The 22,408-nt window shown below is 39.9% G+C and overlaps 1 protein-coding gene across 1 annotated transcript in view; it reads right to left on the bottom strand.

The window, feature by feature from the left end:
- SCIN (scinderin) overlaps nucleotides 1-20,962 on the bottom strand; it is a 48,656-nt gene extending 27,694 nt beyond the window's left edge. Inside the window, exons 1-4 of the mRNA NM_001244593.2 lie at nucleotides 20,748-20,962; nucleotides 16,006-16,160; nucleotides 14,351-14,512; nucleotides 1,582-1,731 (exon numbers count right to left, since the gene is read on the bottom strand). Of these exons, the coding sequence (NP_001231522.2) occupies nucleotides 1,582-1,731; nucleotides 14,351-14,512; nucleotides 16,006-16,160; nucleotides 20,748-20,946 (666 nt within the window). The 5' untranslated portion in view covers nucleotides 20,947-20,962. The remainder of the gene's footprint in view (nucleotides 1-1,581; nucleotides 1,732-14,350; nucleotides 14,513-16,005; nucleotides 16,161-20,747) is intronic.
- Nucleotides 20,963-22,408: the final 1,446 nt, after the last annotated feature.

Raw genomic sequence — 22,408 nt, 5'->3', positions numbered from 1 at the left:
AATTCATTACAGTGGTAGCAGTGAAAGCCGTGAACCTACTGGCATGTCACTGTCATTCCTCTTCCCTCTACATTCACAACCTAAAAGGAGAAGCTGAAGTTTCTTCATACACTGTTGACCAAGTGGTGAAATGATTTATTTTGATACGCTAACATGTGACAAGATCAAAATGCAACTTTGGCGTTTTTCCTGCTCTTACTCACTCTCAAGGCTCTACAAAACAAGTTGCACACAGTTGGCAAGCAGGTACCAGGGCGGGGCCAGCACGTCCTAGCCACACACATCCTGGCCACACACATCCCTATGGGTTGTTGGCAGCAGCCCTCAGCCACCCATGTACCTGCTGGAACTAACACTGTGTCTGCAGTTAAACGTGAGCCAGATAAGAGGTGCAAAGTGCAGCTGTTCTGATCCACACTCCCAACCCATCATGAGCCTATTAGAAATCCCGTGCAAGGCCTTGAGCAGCAACCCCAAGATGGGCTGGGCCAGAGGGAACGTGCTTGACAGCATTTTCCTGCAGTGCCACCTGGCCCAGGCAGGCTGCAAACTGAGCACACTTTGCAAATAAGGAGGAGGACTTTGGCTCTAGTTGTTAGCCTGTTCTCTTTTCATCATTGTTACTGATGTAAAATATATACTACACGCTTTACTGCTTAAACCAATACTAATCACATTCCATTAGCCAAAACTGAATATATACACCATCAAAAACAAAGGCATACCAGCAAGCACCATTCAGCATTACCTCCTGAAGTTAATCTGTAGCGTGACATAATATTCTAATGGAACATTTTCCATTTTACTGAAGGACTGCTTTACCACCCTGTTTACCTTTTCTTTCTTGTTAGAGAATGAATGAAAAAGCTTAACTTAGCACACAAATGCCAAGTAACAATGCTGTTATTACTATGCAACAGCAACAGCTCACCAGCACTTGTTAATTTTTTCCAAAATCTGAAAATTCCATAAATAGGGTTTTGGTTTTTTTTTTTGCTTTTGTTTTTCCTCACTCTACTTTGATCATCTCTATCAAGGTATCTGAATTCTGTGTTTTAAATATATGGTTAAACTTCAGTCTAGACACGAGGAGGAGACTCACTAGACTTATTAGATACCAGGTACATAACAGTTTATAGTGGAAGTGGTGATGCTACACAGTGTCCTTGACCCTATGAAGCTCCACGCAATTTGCTACGTGTTTTGACAATCTGGAAATAGAACTTTCATCTGCTGTTTGACCCTGATGCTGCTTTTTCCTCACACAGAGCAGATAGTTTGGTTCAGATATGAGCTCAGCTGTTAGTTCAGTTACACTGTGGCTAATTCTAAAAAGCAAACGTTTAGTTCTTAGAAGAATATTTTCAGTTAATGATCTCAGATTCCTCTGTGCGATATCTTAATACTACTGGGGTAAGGAACAAAAAGAAGTCTAAACTGGTGTACTGCAGCTTAACTCTCTTCGACCTTCTGGACTCCTTACAGAACACAGGTTTTGAACCCAATCCTGTTAAGCTCCTGAAGTATAACAGCATTCTTATTCACAGCTGTGTCAGTAACTACATATATACAATACAATACCGTTATAAGCTCATCTGGTTCGCTGCCCTCTTCCACCGTAATTAATCTGGACCTCCCGTTTCGTTCGTTGTCCCGAATGCCAACAGCAACTTGAGTGGCCTTCAGGCGCTCGTATTTGTTGCATGAAGAGCCACACCATTGATAGATCTCCTAAAATAATTCAAAGCATGTATACATTAGCAATGTTTCAACACAGCAAAATTAGGAAATCAGTATTTTATTAATAATTACCTGACTGCAGCTAACCAGCAGAATATAAGTGAAGTTACACTTTTCAGCAGATCTTTAATGGGAAGCATTTCTAAGTCACCTAGATATCTGCAGTAAGCAAGATGTTTATGAAATGTAATTCAGTATCCACATATGAGATCATTCAATCTCACAATATTCAGTTTTGATTTGACAGTTTTGTCCTAAATACGGATATATCTTCAACAATCTAAAGAACCTAGAAACTCCTAAATTTGCTGCTGTAAACTGTTTTTATTTTACAACTGGCAATTCCTCTTCTATGTTATTTTAACAGTGCCGGCTCGTGTCTCTGGCAAGAAACAAATTCACTGTGAAATCTCAAGGAAAATTCATTGCACCTCAAAAGTAAAGTTATTATCTTTCAGATCTTTTATTTTATTTTATTTTATTTTGGTGACCTTTTGCTGTATAATACTTGTAATGCACTCAACTCAATTTGTAACCCATTGCATCAAACCTCCAAACCAGCTCAAGTGCAAATCAATGTCACAGGCATTTTCAATAAAAAGGCTTCCTCTCTGAGAGATTTGTCCTTGGGGTACAGCTGATCCAGTGCTCATAAAAGTTTATTAACCTTGGATAACTGTGAGCTCTTCCAACTGTAGTTATCACAGTTGTCTTTATAAATGACTTACAGAGATTTACAGATCAGAAAAATATAGGGTTTTTTTTTTTATGATTATTACTACAACCAAGTTACTTAAAACAAGATGGACATATACCTTCCTGCCTTAGGAAATGACTATAACACAGACAAAAAACACATCTGTAAGAGATGTCTGCATGAAAAAAAAATGCAGCAGCTAGGAGCGAACTACACAGAGCAATTCACGCAATTGGGACTGCCACCTTTACAGGGATCTCCTCAAACACCACAGCAATGGCTCTTCACTTTGAAGAGAAAATGCTCTGAAGGTAGCAGCTGGCTCCTAAATATCTTATGGGCTTTCAAGCCCTTCATCTCATCTGGCTGAACAGGTAGTGAGTAGGTAGGCCCACCATACAGCATGGAAAGTGCAACTAGTTCACAACAGAGCATGTCTCCTGAGGCACCTCTCAGGAAGGAGGGCTACCAGAACCACCCTAAGACAGGTCACCAAACACAGCCACACTGCAGACAGAGGAGTCTCAGTTCTGGCATATCCCGTGCTTCATCCTAAACACAAAGTGTTTCAGGATACAGAATTTAAATTTCAGTCTTGATGAAAACTGCTAAGAGGCAGAATATAATTGCAGGTCCCCTAGAGGCTGAGCTGGGAGAAGATAGGCAAAGGATATGAATCAGCTTGGCTGGCTGCATTTTTTCCCTCCCTTCTTTTGGAAGAAAGTCATTTGATTCTTCTTGCCATGATTCAAATAGCCCAATAGCAGCAATAAAGGTAAACGTTTGTCTTCAACACCAAAAAGGGTGAACTGGTTTGTGTTCAACTGCAGTGAAAATAATAAGGAATAACTTACAGAGGTAAGTTTTATAGAGTTGTGTGTGTGTGTGTGTATATATATATATATATATATAAAATGTGTGTGTATATATATATATATATAAAACAAAACTTAAACATTTTAAATGAAAATCAATTTAATTAAAGCTTTTAGAGTTCTTTTCCTATAATAATTATTTAGTAGTATTAATTTAATACTATTATCATTATTTAATAGTACTTAAAAAGGTGGCTTGAAATTAGTGGGAGAATAAGTACTGTTCCTCAGCAGTAGCAGATACAAGCTTATAGAAGACAGCTAACAATGATGCCACCTGTATGCAAAACAGCACTAGTAACTTCTGATAATTACTTTCCAAAACCAGCTTGGACACGATCCAAAATAAATAAATAAATAAAAACAAAAAAAAAACACCTGACTGATCTCACAGCCAAATTCCCTTCCTTTCCTTTAGGAAGCTTCTCTCAGCAATGATGCTTTAAGTTTACGTCAGGGTTACATGGATTCCCAGAACTAGATTGCTTTCAAATTGCAGATGTTACACAGTTAAAGCAGTGGGGCTTTCACACTGGATTTACCAATCATCTGATTATAGGTTCAAGCCCAAATTTAAAAAGTTGCCAAGTTGTGGTCTAAATAACTGTCACGCTTAAGTGTCCAGAATCTGGAGACCCATTCTTGGCTTCAGGTCTGAAACCTATCTTAAATCTGATTTTGACATTTCTACAAAAGAATTTCTGTGCAGATTCAAGGAAACAGAATTTCTAAGTCATTAGTAAAAGACTGTTCTGGTTGTATGTAAAAAACCAAAAGTTTTTTTTAATATCATTGTTATAGCAACTCACTGCCTCAGCCATTCTCTCCCAAGTTCTGGAACACTTCTCAAAACACAGACTTTGAGCTGTGGAGAATTTCACTACTCAAACTTAATTAATTCTTATCTTGGTCTACCTCCTAATTGAACTTGCAACATGAGAAAATAGGAGCCATGGGTGTTGTAACAGCAATAAACAGGAATTCTTTATTTCCCACACCCTAAAGAAGGAATAAGGAAGACAATGACACAGAGAGAGGTTGGGCAAATATTGCCTTATCTCAGCGTGTATGCTGATATGCTGAAATTCACAGAGATCACTCATTCATGAAGGTTAAAAGTTCAACAGCCTTCTCTTGGTCTTTTGGTAACCAGCCATGCAACCACAAATAAATATTCTCATCTACAAAATGAGTATTTACTGACTACACAGGATATTGTGAGACTTAAATTATCACTGCAAATTATGACGACCTTCAGTTCTCAGACAATAAATTCACCCTTTCCTTTCTTAGCATCTCCTAAAGGTCCCCTGCACAGCACATCCTGGCTAACCCCTATTCACAGTACGCTCTCCCACTTCACCTTCAGTAAGCGACTAAACCAAGCTCTCTAAACTCACCAGCTCTATGCTTCAAATCAGCTGGAGAAAGAAGACCTTCAAAAGCTACAACAAAGGATTTTTTTTATTATTTGCAAACCTTTTATTTCATTGCTACATAAGAAAACACAAAAAAATTAATCCCATTAACTCGCAGACTGTAGGTTCAAAAGTAATGCAGTATTATTAAAACTTCTCTCAGAATTCTCTTTGCAGAAGAGTTTGCTAAGTCTTCCACAGTAGACAATAAAATGTATGCACTTTCATTTTCAAAATATGGTTGTTTTAGTTTCTGGGATTTGGGAGGGGAATGTTAATTTTTCATCTATGGAAACATTCCCACAAAATAATGTGTCATAAACATTTATCCTGAACTAAAATAAGTATGAAATTTTATCAGGTATAACCTCAAGGAACTTCATGTGGTAAACAAAGCCTAAATTTACTCCCCCAGCATAAAAAACTCGCATCAACAAGCAGCATCCGAAAACATCCTAGACCAGCAGTTCACAAATAGTATATCCATCCCTAAAGCTCTACCCTCCTTTGCTATTAAGAAAATAAGTACACATATTGGTTTAAAATGCCAGAGAAGCAAAAGTCTGAAAGTTTTCAGCATTTGAGAACAAAGATAGCATTCTCTTCTAATACTGACATCTAAACTTTGAGTACTGAGCATGTAATTTAATAGGAAGAAGTGAGCAGCTTGAAGTCATAAAAGAGTCCTAAAGAGCATAACATTTTACTACATTAACCATGAGTACTAAACAAGTATGTAACATACAGTGCTACAAGCCCCTCAAAATTTTGTTTTAATTGCCTCTGATTTCAAAAGTAAAATCATTGTCTCAATCATTTTAATTTATGTCGCATTTTCTGGCCTTGTGATAGAAGTTCAGGGGGATATTTTCAATTTGTCTTCTTGATACAGTTTATTCATTTCAGTCTCTAGTTAGATTGAGGTTTTAACTATTTATTCTCAGAGGGGAGTAAAAACAAAAGTTTAAAAGCTATAACAACTTCTCGACAAGGTTAATATTTAGATTTACCTAAATATATATAACTAGAGTCAGCTACCTATCTAACCACACCCAGCATGCCACTGGGCTTTTGGCTTGTATGTTGTTATTCATATATTTATTTTTAGGTATAGGTATAAGCATGGCCTTTAGGATAGACCCTATAGGTAACCCTATAGATATAAACATGGCATGGTATTTGCCTTTAATTCACTCAGTGCTTTCACAATTTGTTAGCTGTACTGTACCTTCGTTATTTTTAGCCTTGCTTTGCTAACCTTATTTTGAATTGGTAGGCTGACAGAAATTGTTTCCAATAAAACAAAAATAGACACCAAGTGGTCACTTGGAAAAAAAAAAAAAAGAAAAAAAGAAAAAAGGAACTTCATTCATTCATCAGTAATTCCTGTGCCAAGCCCAGTTTATTTTCAGAAGGTTACAGTAGCAGCATTTTTTTTTTCTTTTTAATCTCTTTAACAGAGTTTAAAAGAAATGCTGTGGAAGAGACCTATTCTACTAACTGATATTGATGATTGATGTCAATATCCTTATGGGATTGCAGTAGGACAGGTAGTGAGGAAAATGTTGCCATGAACAATCACAGTGACCACTCCATAGCCCCTGAGAGAGATCAGGAAAACAAAACGGATCTGTACCATGGACGCTGCAGTCATTGCAAGGTCCCATCTTATCTACAAGTTCTGTTCCAAGGCAGTTGGGTTTGCTAGTTATAAAGTAGCACCAGGGATCAGGAGTCATGGGTTTTACCCCTGACAGTTGCTAGGCTGGAGAGTGACCTTAAGCAAATCATGTGAGATTTAGATACGCACAGTACATTAAAAGAGTGACCCAATTTCTGTACAGAAACATGCTGCAGGATGATTATATACGACTCAAGTAACTGAGTAACACTGCTTTGGCACTTTTCCCTGTACGGAGTAGGATTGCGAAAGTGTAACTTCTGCCCTCCTGTTCAAGCTCCAAATGGGATGTAGAGCTAGAGGAGGAAAAACAGCAATGTACTTATTTCAGAAGTAACGTAAAAACAAGCCTTTCCTTCTAAAACACAGCCACCTCTGTATTTGACTGGCAGCCAGTTTAGTTTGGCACAAGGGAGAAACAGGCTGTGTTCCTATGTCTTTTTTATGAATCTTGACCAGGATGAAAAAAGTAAAAGCCAAGAAGCTTGCATTGGTGAAAAACCTCAATTATATTCTGGCTATAAACATGTCCTGAACATACACATTTCAATCCCATATCTTCTCTCAAGTACCTAGTAATCTAGTGTACTACAACTACCTAGTAATCCATAGTGTACTTCTGATCTGCATTCTCCTGCAGGAATGGACATTAAACAACTAAGCTAAGGAGTTTTCAAAGATAATTTAAAACAAATTCAAAGCTTCAATTTTGATAGGAAAATACTTAAAATATCAAGCCTCACTAATCTTAAAATACTTAAAAAATAAGCTTTAAAGAAAGACTTTAAGCCAAGTATCATCAGACAGTGTGTCTCCATTCTTTGTTGGCAAGCCCTGATGTACACTAAACCTGTCCATCTTTGCCTACATCTACACTAAAACATGCTCCCATAATGCAATTTCACCTCACTTAAAATAAATCAATAAATACCACTCTTAGTTTAAGAGTCAGCTAAATCTATAGAGTGGATACTGCTTTGTCTGCATGACATAGCTTATTCTGACTTAAATTTCATCAGTCAGGATGTTCCTCTAAACCAGGATATTAAGTACAGAGACACGGCTATGAAGCAGAGGGGCTTAGCATTAGAAAAAACATTTCAGTTAAATATGCTTACTCATGTACAATACCATACTATGTTATCATTATGCCCACAACCCCTAAGAGGACTAAAAGCAAGAAAAGAAGGCTTGTAAAGTTGTTATTCCCTTAATTCCTTTTTTCTCTTAGGCTTAATTACTTCTATTTATACATAGAATCAGTCCAGAGCCTGGATAAATAACCACATCACAAAGGTACTGCTGTGGTTCAGTGTTAGAAGGAAGTCTGATGAGGCCTGTAAAGTAAGGTAGGTCAGCAGGAGACAAGCAGCAGTGCAGGAGTGACTAAAGGAGGTGGCACTCCTTTTGGAAAAAGAATATTGCTATATTGAGTGTAGCTAGAGATAGCTTGAACACATGAATATTGGCAAAGTTTTAATACATATCTTATCATGCTTGCATATTTGCATCAAAATAATTGGCTTGCACTCATCTGAGGTTCCATTCATCCTCTTCATGGACATCAATAAACAGCTGCTCTGATACAGTAAGAGTTAATGATAGTTGAAGCAGTTCTTTGTTAAGACTTAGTCTCTTAGAGTTCATAGATTGAATGGAAAGATATCAATACAAAATGGGGACCTGCAAACAGACTTGGGAAACTAAACTTTATATTAACTACACAAACCAGAAATTTTTCCAATTCCTTCCTTTCTCCTTAGAAGTACATGTAAACAAATGCATAGTGCCTTGGTGCTTGTAATTCAAACAAAGAATTTTTGGAGAATTTAAATGGAGAGACCTAATGCAAGAGTGTGGAGGTTTTGTTTTGTTTTAAAACCAGAAACATGTGCCCAACCAAGAAAACAAGTTCAAATTGTGGGAAAAATAGCTGAGCAGTAAAGCTGAGAATTGACTACAATACAGCACTTCTTCACCAACATTTTTCAGGAATGGACAGATACATCAAGAAGAATGTTTAGATTGAACCAGGTTAATGTAGGCCTCTGGAACATTTTTCTCAGTTTCTAAATTATTCAATATTTTTTCCTGTCTTGGCTGATAAATTCATTAGACTGAAATGTTTGTTTTTGTTTTTCCCCTTGCCTGATAGACACTGAATCTGCCTTTCATTTGTTAAAACGGTGATGCAGAGAAACCACTGAAAGCTGTGGAGTTTTGATTTTCCAAAATACACTCTGAATTCATTCAGTCAGAATGCAGCTTAGGCCACCAGGAGCCTAGCCCTAGTATGGTTACAACAGCATCTTTGTAATCAGTCTAAGAGTCTCCCACTTGATTCAACTGGAACAAACTGTCATGGTAAAAATAAGTACCACAGGCATACACTTACACTGTATTTATTTTCCTTCACACTTGTTTTAACAGTGTGTTCTGGGAATATTTGTTGCTATACCACACTGCAAAAAAAAAAAAAAAGGCTGAGTGAAAGGAGTATATTCATTCTGGATAACGGTGTTTCAAGCAGCAAGGCATCTCAATTTCCTACAGCAACAGGAAGAAAACTGGCTTAACTGAATTCTTGTGTGTCCCCTCAACTGGAAGGTGACAGAAGTTGCCTCAGCCTTAGTGATATCTCTGTTTCAGCCAGTTTTCTGCATACAAGTTGAGGTAGAAAGGGGAAAGAAAAAAGCTTTCCAGTCCCTGAAAAGTTAGGGAAGCTACAAACCCTGAACACTCCAGCTGCAGAGAAAGAAAAGGCTGAAATATTTTTCTCCTGATGACTGTGGGAACATAACAAAACTTTCAGAATTCTGGAGGTTAAACTACTGAAAGTGTAAAAATAACTGCCTCAGATTTACAGAAAAATATGACATGCCTCAGTACCAAGATACACTGTGTATAGCTACAGCCACATTTTTAACCTGTTAATAAGACAATGACATTAATAAAGCATTAAAGCGGTTTACTTCTTCAAGTTCTGCTTCTTGTTTAACAGCTCCCTGCTACAACACAAGCATCATTTTCTCAGCTGGGTGAAAATGGGAAAGAGGTTAGTTGTAGGAGAAACTATGAATGAAAAACATGGAAAAAAAAAAGAAGGACGTGATTAGTTGAATGTGACAGTGCCAGGGAAAGCAACTAGAGAGAAACTTGCAGCAATGAATTCCCACATGCAAGAATCTGCTCTTCCAGTCCTGTTTATTCCCAGTGACTATGTTATAAAGCAATACACATTCTGATTGTGAACTGCTTTCTTTAAAGGGAGAGAAAAGTCACCTAGAAGAGACAATACAGGCAAGAAGGAAGGAGATTACAGAAGCAAAACTCAAACTATTAAAGTTGCATTGTGATGCTGAATCATACCCCATTAAAATAACAGTACGTGTTCTCCTTTCTAACAATAAAAAAAAAATAATCAAGAAGCTAATTTTCTTCTTGTAAATTTGTTTTAAAATATACCAAGTTCAGTTCTTATGAAAAGTAACTGCCATACAAAAGAAGTGCTCCTGTTAGATGCGTTCCTTCAAGTGCCTTTATGGAAGATAAGATGGCTTTCTTACACTTGACATACCGATTATGTCAGGAAGTCATGTGAAAGCATCTCAACAGATACATGACAACAACTTTACTCACTGTCATACTTCTGTGTTTGACATCATAATTTTTAACATAATTTTCACTTCTGATTCACAGAGCCCTTGAGAAGCAGTGTACATTGGCTGCTGTAAGGTATAACAAAGTGCAGGCACACTGCAGGCTCATACATTTCAAATCAGCAACCTCTTGGCTGTTACAAGTCAATATATAAGCACTACCATAGTAATAGGAAAGATGGGCAACAGTACAGTTTACTTGCAGCATTTACTTGACTTTTGGTATAGCTATTATCTAGCCTTCTGAATTATCCCTTTGGGAAGAGAGGTAACATTTTGTTAGCAGAACTCTCACTGTGCTGCTGAAACTTTCCAACCTAGATCAGGTCCAGCCTCAGAACTGCTTGGTATTTACCACCTCACCAACACTTTCGTTTTAACAACCATCTCTGCATTTTTTTTCCCCAAGAAGCCAAGTGGCATGCAGCCCTCTCCCTGCAGTCACTTGCTCACTGTACTGCTGCCAGTGAGAAGCAAGTGTTACACTCTGAAAGCTCTGATTGAACTTATGGAGTAATTTTGATGGTCAGTGGTGACATAACTTTAAACAGCTTTCTTCTAGTATAGCTACTCAAACTGAAAAGAGAAACTGGAAGAAAAAAAAAAAAAACACCATCAACATCAACCTAACCACTTCTGTGCTTTATTGTATAGCCACTCCCATTGCTTCTGCTGCATTTTGCTAACTGCTCTCTCCCTCACTGATCAGACTTTCAGCTCCTCCCATACCATCAGTGTCCCTCACCATTCATATTTTGTACATCACCACTGTGCACCAATACACACATGGTATACATCTCAATACTGAGGAGTTTCCTGTTCACTTTAAAAGTATCACTGAAGGAAACTAGAGAAAAAAAAAAAAAAAAAAAGAGACCCAAGTTTTTAGTACACTATGTCAGAAATAAATACATTATATATGGCATATATCATATATAAACACATGGAAAATACTAAAATAACAGTGTACATGCTATCCACTGATTTATTTAATTTTGCTTCCATTCCGCAGCCATTTTCCTCACACTGTCATGCTACTTAAAGAATCACTTGCATTGGTGATGAAGGGGAAAAAAAAAAATGTGGCTAATGAAAGCAGCTGGGAGATAGGCAAGCTGTGCCAGGTGTAAAGAGGGACAGCACAGAACATACCTAGTTATGACCATCAGGAATCACCAAGCCTGTCCTGCTTCTCAAGAAGGGCACAGTGAATTGCTCAGCACTCTCTGGCCAGAAAGACTGGATGGGTAACATGGTGGAAGACCATGGCTTCTGAGAGGGCTACGGAACAGCTGCGCCAGGACAGGGTGCACTAAGAAGCACAGACCAACAGGGTAAGGGGCACTTTACTCCAGGCCTTGCACAAAGCCTTCTTGCAGCTGCCTTGTACTTGTCCTGCCTGAGCTGCTGTGGGGACAGGACAACTTCCCTGGTTCAGCATGGAGGTAGCATGGACATTCCTTGCAGAAAAAGATCAGAGTCTGACACCCCAGGCATTCTCCTGGCTCACCTGGAGCATGGAGGAATCAGTGTGGTGGTCACACAGCTCATGTGTAAGAAGTCTTCCAGAAGATTGTTTGTATAGAAGGTCTTTACCCACTGGCTACTGACTTTCCTCCTGTCAAAGACAGAGTTTCTCTGCCATCTGAAGTTATTTCCTTCTCTAGCCTTGGAAGCTCAAAGCAAGCAAGACCTGAGGAGGATATTTTAACTACTACAAGCACAGTCTAGTAAGCAGCATAGCTTCCCATATTAACCATCAAAAACTGAACTGTGATCTCATATCTAGCTATCTGGACATGCACACAGATGCTTTCAACTCCAGGAATTATCACCAGCGGGAAGACTTAGTGGTCAGTAACAATCATGAATAAAACTGTTATTACCTTAATTTTCCCTTATTTGTTCAAATGACAGGTTTTAAAATAGTGTAGTAGTTGAGCTCAGCTCGAAAACTGAAATGACTTATTTAATATAAGTAGCTTGACATAATGCAACAAGAAATGGACCACATGAGTAGTTTTGCAGTACCACGGAGATCATCTTCCTAGTTAGCTGTGAGATTGGAAGAAGTACATCTTGAAAGCTCATCTTATTTGACAGGCTGCAATACTTTGCTTGTAAGAACACTGACAATAAGCTCATTACTTTATGCAATTACTGCCCATAAATCTCAGACAGTGATCCAGTAGTGCCCTGAAATAAATCCCAAGACTCAAGAACAGCCTTATCAATGATTCATTTTATTGCTATTAAGTAACCTATTTGAGACTTTTTTTTTTTTTTTTAAGGACTTCTACATTAAATTAAGAGCTCCTTTAAAAGTCTCACCCATTTACAAAGCACTTCTAGTAGTGGAAAATTTCAACCTGAAATGCAGTTACTTCAGCTTGAAATATAGTTCTTAAAAAAATACACTGTCACAGCAGAAATCTTAGGCAACTTTTGTATCACATCTATTTCTCACCAGGCATTTCAAGTAGACTTGCATCTACTTGAATCTTGCATCTACTTTCATCTTACAATACATCAGATGTTGCCTTTTCACATCAAGAAAGGTCTGGTTTACAAAGTAACTGATAATTAAATTGCTGCAAGTGAGTGTCAAAATACTTTTTCCATCCAAGAAAACCTATCCTTCTGCCACCACCGGCTCAGCAAGGCTAGCCATTGTTATTAGCCATGTGATTCAACTGACTCTCCATAGCCCAGTAAAGATCTAGATGTTCACACATCTAATCTTTCTTCCTAAAATGGCACAGAATTATGTAGCTGCTTAACATCTGTCTTATCAGTCAGGAAATCAGAAACCAGAGTGATGTTATACTAAGAAACCAAAAAGGCTCACAACATACATTCAGTGTTAAAAAAACAAGATCTAAGTGTTACATTTAAATTTCCCAGTGATAGCACTCTCCCCTCAATACATCTTATCTAACACCCACAGTATATCCATATACCCACAGTACAATTCAACATCACTGTCATGTCTGCAGTATGCCTTTAGTAATTGCTTTAGGTAAACTAGGCATCTCCAGCACAGTAAGTGCCAAGAGAAGTCAGATTGGAGCACACCCACCTTCCACTAGGTGTTTGTGGAAGGGTAACTCCAAACTACAAAACTCAAGCCCTGTGAGAGCCTGACTGCAAAAGCAGGCATTTCCTACTGATGGTTAGTTCCAGATCACCCATCTCCCATGGGTTAACTCTGAAGGGGAATAGGTAATTTAGTTCTTCTTCGCCTCCTTAATACAAACTGGCATTCAGAGACAACATTTTGGATATTGATCACTTGGCTGTTTTAGATGCTCAGACCATACAATCACAGGAGGAAATACTGTTTGCAGTGCTATCTGAAGACTGCTATGCATGATTAGAATGTAACAGATAATCAATATGGCTAACTGATACCAATATCTTCATTCATCACAACAGGGGGGACTTTTCAGAGCAAAAAGTAAAGCTTATAACATGAGTTAAGAAGAGCTCTTTTCTCAGTGTGCTAAGGAACTCTTCTCAAACCTTGCTGAAACCACTGACCACTTCCTTGAGAAGCATTAATGCTAAGACCAATTGCTGTCACGAGAGCTCATGAAAAAATAATTCATCTGCAAGGTAGCATTGTGTATGTGTCGGCATATCAGACCCAAGAATAACTTCAGACAGATAGCTAGTATCTAAAAAGTGTGAACTACCTGCCAGGGACTACCTGTAGTATCAGAAAGTTAACATGATCCTCTAGGTCATCTGAAGCAAGCAGAATTATCTTCCCTTACCTGTCCATACATTCCTGCACTCAGCTTCTCTAACTGTTTTTAGCAGAAAGTCTTTAAGTACAGGAGTGCTTCTCAGGATCTCTACTCAGGTATAAGCAATCTCTTGAAAAACTTTAGTTTTACAACACATTTTATGGCCAGCTTATTGTGATAACATATCTTGCAGCTATTTAATTGCCAAAATCAAAATTTAAAGAAAAAAATAAAAATGAGGAAGTGCTCTTAAAGGAAAAGTCCAATTTGTGTTCTGTCCTCAGCCTTAGCACTGAAAGGACTCAATATGAACAGCTTAATGTTAAACCATGAGTGAAAATATCCTCAGTGCCTCAAGTGGGAAATAACCATTTCCTGAGAAATCTATGTATACTTTAGAAACCATTTAGGGCAGTTTTGAGCTTTAAAAGTGTTGCGACATCAAAAGTTATTTCCTACAGCAGCATCTTTTCCTCCCCTGAAATGCGTATCTCCTACTTTTCAGTGCAAGTTACTTTGGGAAAAACTTACATTTCCAAGGTCAATAATGAAACAATCTCCTTTGTTGAAGCTGGCCCAAGTCAAGGGGACTTCTGTGGCTCTCACAACTCTCCGGCCCTTGATATGGAGAAGCCTCTGGGCACTCAGATCATTAGTAACAACGTGATTAAATCCAGAGGCAACACCACCTGCCTGAATAAAAACACAAAGCATCAAGCTTTACTTCAGCTTCATTTCTTTGAACTTACCTTTTTGCTGCAGCTGAGAAACAAGCAGGGAAGAGTTCATGCAGAGAACTAGAACTGTACGTGTTTTAATACTGCTGACCACAGACCAGGCAGACATGGGGAACAGTTCTGTTGCTGAACTGTCAGGCCTTAATATGAGGAAGCAGATATCACCCTGCTTCAAAGGTGTTTCATAAGAGTGGGAAAAAGGGAAGCAGAGGATTCATTACCTCCTCCTATACAATTAAGATGTTGTAATCCTAACCACCTTGCCAAAACAAAAGTTAGTAGTCTATCACATAACAACTGAGAGAAAACAGAGGAATGTGCAGTCCAGCATAGTTTTCTCAACTTCTTAAAATCTCAGCAGTCCCAGTGCTTTGAGGGTCTGGTTATGCATAGAGGGAGAGGGTAATTGAATAGCAGGTCTATAATTTTCTGAAGGAATATCTGCAGCTTAGGAGATAAGCTAGCCAAGAGCACCAAACTAGGGGGAAGCAAGACCAAATTACTGATTTAAAGGTCTATAAACTAAGTTAAAGCCTAACTTATTCCTGTAAATTGGCTTGGCTATCTGCCTGCGTGAGGCAGCTCTCTCAACTCTTCTGGGAGACCCAGACTGGAAAAAGCAGCCACTCCTGAATGTACATAGGAAAAAAAAAAAAAAAAGCAAGAGAATGATCAGTTCACTGTCAAGATCTCTTCCTCAGAGTTAAAATAATTCCATTAGGTTGTATAGACTGTGACAAATTACAAACCTCCATAATAAGGAAAATGGCTGACTATGTTATGGTTCCCAGAGCACCCATTCACAAGAGATGCATTACTTTGCTCTCAGAATACCTTAGATGTCTGAAAGTATTTCCTTCTAAAATATTGCTTCTAGAAGTGACTGTCACTACATCTTTTGAAAATACAAAATTTTCATGAGAAGTATATGGAATTTTGTTAGTTACCTCAAAGAAAAAAAAACAGTATGACGAGAAGAGTTTTCACATTCAGCATAAGCTCCATTTTTAGACAAAAAAATGAGGTTTGGGTGTTTTCTACTGTTCATGTTTTTCACTGTTTAAGCACAGTGGGCTCTTCATTTGAAGGAAATGATTCAGGTTACAGCACAGAAATGGTTTCTATAAGATTTACTATCTCCAAAACACAGAGTCCCATGAGCTCCCTTAGTCACAAGAGTATGTAACTTCATGATTATTTGATTGGGGAGTATGGAAAGCATGCCTGGGAGAGGTCTGCACTTAGAAGGAGCACTGATAAACAGGCTGATACTGTATGCAAATACAGGGACTCAACAGTTTTAGAGTAGGTAGTTCAGATCTAAAACTACTAAGCATTAAAGAAACATTTTTTTTTCATGTTTCCATAACAAATATTTCATGTTATTTGGGTGGAATAACATTAAAACATTCTAAAAAAAATGTGACATTGTGACAGGTGGCTCTTTACCTTGTATTTAATTCCTCCTTTGAAATAGCTCACAAACTCATTAGATTCATATCCTTGAATTTCTCTGCTCTGTACAGGCTTTCCTCCTAAGTAGTCATCCAGTTGAACAGTGAAGATAGCTGCAGCTGTACTCTCATCCTGGGTACATTCTTTCCCTGAAACAAGATAATATAAGATATTATATCTATAAAGAACCAATATAACTTAGAATCCTGTTGTAGAAATTCTGTAGAAATTCCAGTAGGTTGTTGCAAGAATGCACTACACATTACCTTGACCACAAAACACATGGTCACTCATACAATTTATTTACTGCTTGAAGATCTGCCTTTAAAAGGGGGGAGGTAAAAAAGGGCCAAGACTGTTTGCACTCTCTCTTTTAAGTGAATGTAAGTGTGCAAGGTAATAACTTTTGGACTTTAACTGCAAACACCAGGAACAGTCATGTCAAAGACCTGATTAGATGGTAAATCACATATCACATTTATGCTAAGAGCAACTTGCCAAGCCATATATATAGTTAAAATTACTCCTGAGAACAGTCTTATCAATATTATAAAATGCAAGCAAGCATATTAAGGTCAGATCTCTTAGATACAGGTAATAGAAAAACCGTTCCTGGCATTGAGCTTCAGGCAGTCTGGATAGAGATCTCTCTCATGGGCTGTAGGAAAAGAGGAAGCTGATGAAAGTGTAGTACAGGGTTGGTGTCCAAGGAAGACCAACAGTAGGGTAAGAGGAAAGAATAAAATGAGAGGAAGGGACAGAGATGCACAAGGGTACCTACTGACAGAGCAGGACCATTTGTGCAGGCTTCTCTCACCCACTGACATCTCTGCTTCTTCCAGGAGCAGTGGTGTGGCAACCACCACTATGGCTTTTGTGGCAGTGCAGGTACACTAGAAGTCACCAGGAAGAAAGTTTCTAAAACAACATAGAGAAGGGGTGCTAAAGGATGGAGGCATAAAGAAGAAAAGTGCATGAGGCCTGCCCAAAGAAAAGTAAAATTACTGAAAGCAGGACATAACACAGAAAAAGTCAGAAAAAAAGTTACCAGCACTCAATGATAACATTGCCACAAAGCAAGTTCTTCTCTCTGTCTTTGAGGGTCTCCTCAAAGTCGGTGGTTTATTTTTGTTTGGTTGGTTTATAATACACTTATTTATGTCCAGTAGGATTAAATCCCTATATCCTTCATATTTACTGCTTGTAATTATACAATAGGGTTCAGGGTTCAAGAAAAATAGCTTTGGTACAACGTTAGAGGTAGTAGTTGTTGCCAGGCTCATTCTTACAGTTGCCATGCAGTAAAACAGTCATGGAAAACCTGCTTTTAAAAAGTTCAGTGAGCGTCAATCCAAACTGACTTGTTCTAGCAGGGTGGAAAACAGGTTATATCTGTTCATCATCATATTCCCACACAAACTCACTTCAGGAGTCATATTAGTGTGTTAATAGCAGTAATAATATTAGTCAATTTTGTTTCTTAAACAAACATGAAAGTTTCAAACTGTCAAATCCCTAAAATCCTGTATCTGGCAGAGCTGATGTGCCAAAGTAGCTGCCACAAGGCACACATAACTGTCTGCTTGCAGAGCTAGCAGTCTTTCCATTGAGCAGTAAAGTGGATGAGTAGTTTACCTACTAACACATCCCTCAAGTGCCAGTGCAGACATCCATGCCAGAATCTCTGAGCAAAGATCAGGATGGATAGTGGCACTATATACATGCAAATCCACAGATTGCTTGGCCATGTTAACATCACTGCACACCTGTGTTAGCTTGTTGAGAAATTATTCAACCTAGTTAGCACTTCACTGCATGCAAGATACTTGGTAAAACAGCAGCTTTCACTGAAGAAACTTCAGACTTATAATAAAACTGGTAGTTGGAACAGGCACAGAAATCCAATGTGACACATAATAGTTAACTCAGATGTCCAGAAAACCATTGCTGCCCATAGATGTAGTTTTAGGGTACACAGGCACAAGTCTTACTAAGCAAAAAGCTGTGAAGAGATGTTAGTTAAGTCAAGTTATATACCTGATATTTTCTTTCCTAAAATAAAGCCTTTTACTGCAACATTGGTCACTCACATCCACAGTCCTCTCATTAAAACAGACTGTGCACTTGAGCTGAGTAAGAAGTTTAAACATTAGAAAGTAAATGAAAGAGGGACTTGTGATTCTTTAAGGCTCTGATCTCAGGCAGCAGCCAGATATTTGATGAAGAGGTCCTGTAACTTCTGCTTTCTTTGCATATCTGCTTTCTAACTGACTATTGGTTAATTCCAGACTCTCGAATTTACCAGGAATTTACAGAGGAATTTACTAGGACAAATGCCTCTGTCCTCCACAGTCCTAAAAAGAAGGCTCTAGAACCATATGAATTCAAGAGAAGATGTGTCCCTCATTCAGCACAGGAATTGAGACACCTGTGAGGCCAGGAATATTTTTTGGTTCCCAGCCTGAGTGCATGTTACAGCTGCAGCATTCAGGTTTAATTTTAAAGCAGAGCATAAAATTGGGTCCAGTAAGTTTGTGAAGTTGAGCAATTGTAGTCCTACCAGTTTAATTTACTGCTATTATTAAGAGAAAAAAAAATACAATTTTTCTCTGAATATATAAAGCGCACAAGAAATACAGAAGTGTCTCAGCCCACGTACACATTCACAACAGCACTGTTTAAACCAAGAGATCTCCCATTGGCTGACAAGTCTTCTATTATGGTCACGTCTGTTCTACTGTTGTATGTAATTGTAAATAAGTGTGGACAGCTATACAGTTACTAAGTTCTTTAACAACAACTTTGTTTTTAGGAACAGTTACCAGAGTGAGACAAATGAGATATGGAAATTTACAGGAATTCTGTTCATCTCACAGTCTGATGGTTACTGACTGCTACTGTTCACAGATTGCTTATGGGAAGGTATCAGAAAGTCCCCCTGGCATCTTCCCTGTTCACGGGCTATAAAACATTTGCTCAGAAGGGAGAATCACAAGGCAGAAGTGGTAAGAATCAGTCAAAACTACTAAAGTAACCCAGACATGACTACTCTTTCCTGTGCACCTTACACAAAGCTCTGCAAGGCAGATCAGAGCTAACAGAGCCTGCAGCAGTGCTTGGTATCTCCATCCACTACTGGAGCGCCCCATGAGAAGGAAGGGATTTCCCAGCAGTTTGCAACACTACTGCCAAACTGCCAGCTGCATAGGGATGTGTGCCCAGATTGCCCCAAGCTATTTACAACACCTGGATATCAGAATGATAAACGCAGTGTGTGCAATCAAAGGTCTTCAGCCAACTCATAATTACTGCAAGTGTCAGTCACTGCTTTGGTTTCATATCCAGTGGCAGTCCTTGCAGCTTGCCCTGGCACAGGTTTACTAAACCTGAACTCCTAAGTTAAAGTACTTCTAACTTTGTTAGCAATGGCACAACAAGCCAAACCCTGCTTCTGACTAACAGTACTGTTGACATAGGTGTATCTGCCAGAAACTCATTCACACTGTCATCCCTGATCATATTCTTGTCAGAGCCTGATCTATCCAGTGCACCAGCTGGATAACCAATAACAAATGCAAAGCTGAACAAGCCTCAAACATTTATGCAGAAACAATCCCAGCAGATAAAGCACAATGAGACCCACAGGGGCTCAGATATGACAATACTAAGACTCACCTCACATTGGTTCTCCTCTACAATGCTGCTTGTTGTTCCCTACAACTACCTGAAAGGAGGTTGTAGCCAGGTGAGGGTGAGCCTCTTCTCTGACATAACTAGCAATAGGACAAGAAGGAATGGGCTTAAGTTGCACTGGGGAGTTTCAGGTTGGATATTAGGAAGAATTTATTCTCAGACAGAGTAGTTAAGTACTGGAACAGACTGTCCAGGAAAGTGGTGGAGTCACCATTCCTGGAGTTGTGCAAGGAAAGGGTAGATGTTTAGTCTTTAACATGGTTTAGTGAGCATGGTGGTGATGGGCTGTCTGTTGGACTAGAGGATCTTAGAGGACTTTTCCAACCATAATGATTTTATGATCTCTACGTGCATCCACAGAGATGGCTGCCCACACATCAACCTTACAATAACGGGAAAAGAAACTGACCTCAGACGGTGGTCAGATGGGTGACTAAACAAGGAAGTCTGATAAGCCCTCAGCAAATGAGGAAGAGACCTAAAACACATCCCATTTAGCGTACCCAAATGACAGGTATCTGTTTCACTGTTAGTTTTTTCTCGGCTGCTTTGGGAGGGGCTCTACAAGGCAGCCAGCAATGTTAAAGAGAACTGGTTCTACAGAAAGCCCGGTGACTTCACCCCCAATCTCTAGCATCAGAAGGCAAGATCAGCCTGGCTAGAAAAGGCAACATCGAGATACCAAGCAGTTCAGCAACACCACAGGGAGAAGGCTGAGATGAAGTTTTGTTGGAAACAAAGATAAGAAACTTCTCCATTTCACATTCGACTCTTGGTGAAACACAGCTAAGACTGAGTTCGATTCTTCACCACTTTTCCAAACTCATACCACAGAGCACTCAAAAACCTGCCATACCCAGAGTTCTCATGCCCAGCACCCCTTAGCAGCATAGCAACGAGGTACAGCACCACCCACACCCCATATTCCTGCTTCAGCCTGGATGCTCCAGAAGCAGCCTGGACACACTTCGTGAAGGGAGGCGGTACTCCCACCCTGCCCCGTTCCGTTCCGTTCCGTTCCGCTCCGCTCCCCCGCTGCCTACCGAGCCAGTAGTGCAGGCGGTAGGCGACGGCGGCTCCGCGGCGGACGGTGTGCAGCACCAGATAGGCGTCCCCGACGAAGAAGTCCCCATGGCGGCTGGGCGGTACCGGCACCAACTCCAGCCGCTCCACGCGCCACACCTGCAGCCCGCTCTCCTGCCCGGCGCCCTCAAAGGCCGGCGGGTGCCGCTCGGGAGCCATAGCGCTGCACGGAGCCAAGTGAGCGCTGTTCTGCACCATCGCCTTTATAGCGCTGCGGCCGCCCCCGGGCGGAGCGCAGGGCAGCGGCCCGGCCTTCTCTCCTCCTCCGCTGGCAGCTGGTGGCGAGCTGTGAGGCGACCGGCACCGTTCCGGCGCATCTGGCTGTGTTCCGAAGGTAGAGTTGAAAGGGACCCACAAGGACTATCGAGTCCAAGTCCTGGCTGCACGCAGGAGCGCTTACATCCAAACCGTTTGTCTGAGAGCGTTGTCCACACGCCCCTTGAAGCCCGGCAGCTTGGGACTGTGACCACTGCCATGGGGAGCCTACCCTGTTCCAGGGCCACACCACCGTCTGGTACAGAACCACGCAGTCAAAGGCTCCGTTGCTACAAATGGATGATTTTTCTCCATTCTAAATGTAGAATCCAGTCATTTTACTTTGTGTGTCCAGTACTGCCAGGAAGCTTGCTGGAGGGGGAAAATACTCATATCTGTTTGAAGATTCCAGGTGAAGCCCAGAGTGTGTGTGCCTCCCTCTCTGGTGTTTCTCCACATAATACAACAACAGTCCAAAAGGGTTAAGCCTATTTCCTACTTGTCTGTCTTTCTTATAAGTGGTTGGTACCATGCTGGCAGATCATTATAGCATGAAAATTATAGCAAATTAGTGTTTTCATCTGGTATAGATAGGAGGTAGATCAGTCTGGATGGGATACAGATAAAGTTCACGCTGTCATGGAATCACAGAATATCCCAAATCGGAAGGAACCCACGAGGATTATCAAGTCCAACTCCTGCCAGTATGTCAGAAGATGTATTCCAGTGCAGGTCATGTTTAGGTGCAGCACTTTATCCACCTAGCTGAATTCTCAAGCTCAGGGGTTCTTGTTTTGGCAAGTTATTAGAACAGGGCAGGTATTTACCTGTAGGCAAATTGGAGCTAACACAGTAATCAAGGCCAGGCACTGCTAAATGCAACGAGGCAGCTGGACACTGGCAGCAAGTTAAAAGCAGCACCACATTAACAAATCCTTTTTAACCATTTTCCCTGCCTCCTTTTCACACTGTCTGGCGTACAGTTTAGCCAATGAGGGAAGATGCTGTTACACAGTGTACCTACAGCCATCTCCCATTTTGGAGAGCATCCTTCCATCAGCTTGCCAGACAACTGCTTTATCCCCACTGTCACTAAAGGAAACCTGCCGGTGCTCTGCTTTGTTCAAGGTCCAGTTGAGGATGGCACAGCTCACCGCCAAGTATTTAACCTCCATTCAGGCTTCAGACCTTGTGGTGCTGAGCCTGCAGCACCTGTGTGTCCCAAATGAAATACTTTTCTCCAGATTACGTGCTCTGTGAAGAAAAAAAAAAAAAAAAACAGTAGGAAGAGAAGTCAGAAAAAAAAGGAACTAACAGGTTTGGTCTCAGTACATTATCAGATCGTTCAAAACATTCATGACTGATT

Source organism: Gallus gallus, chromosome 2 (assembly GCF_016699485.2).
Source record: "Gallus gallus isolate bGalGal1 chromosome 2, bGalGal1.mat.broiler.GRCg7b, whole genome shotgun sequence".
NCBI lineage: Eukaryota > Metazoa > Chordata > Aves > Galliformes > Phasianidae > Gallus > Gallus gallus.
This window is presented reverse-complemented; position numbering and strand designations above follow the sequence as displayed.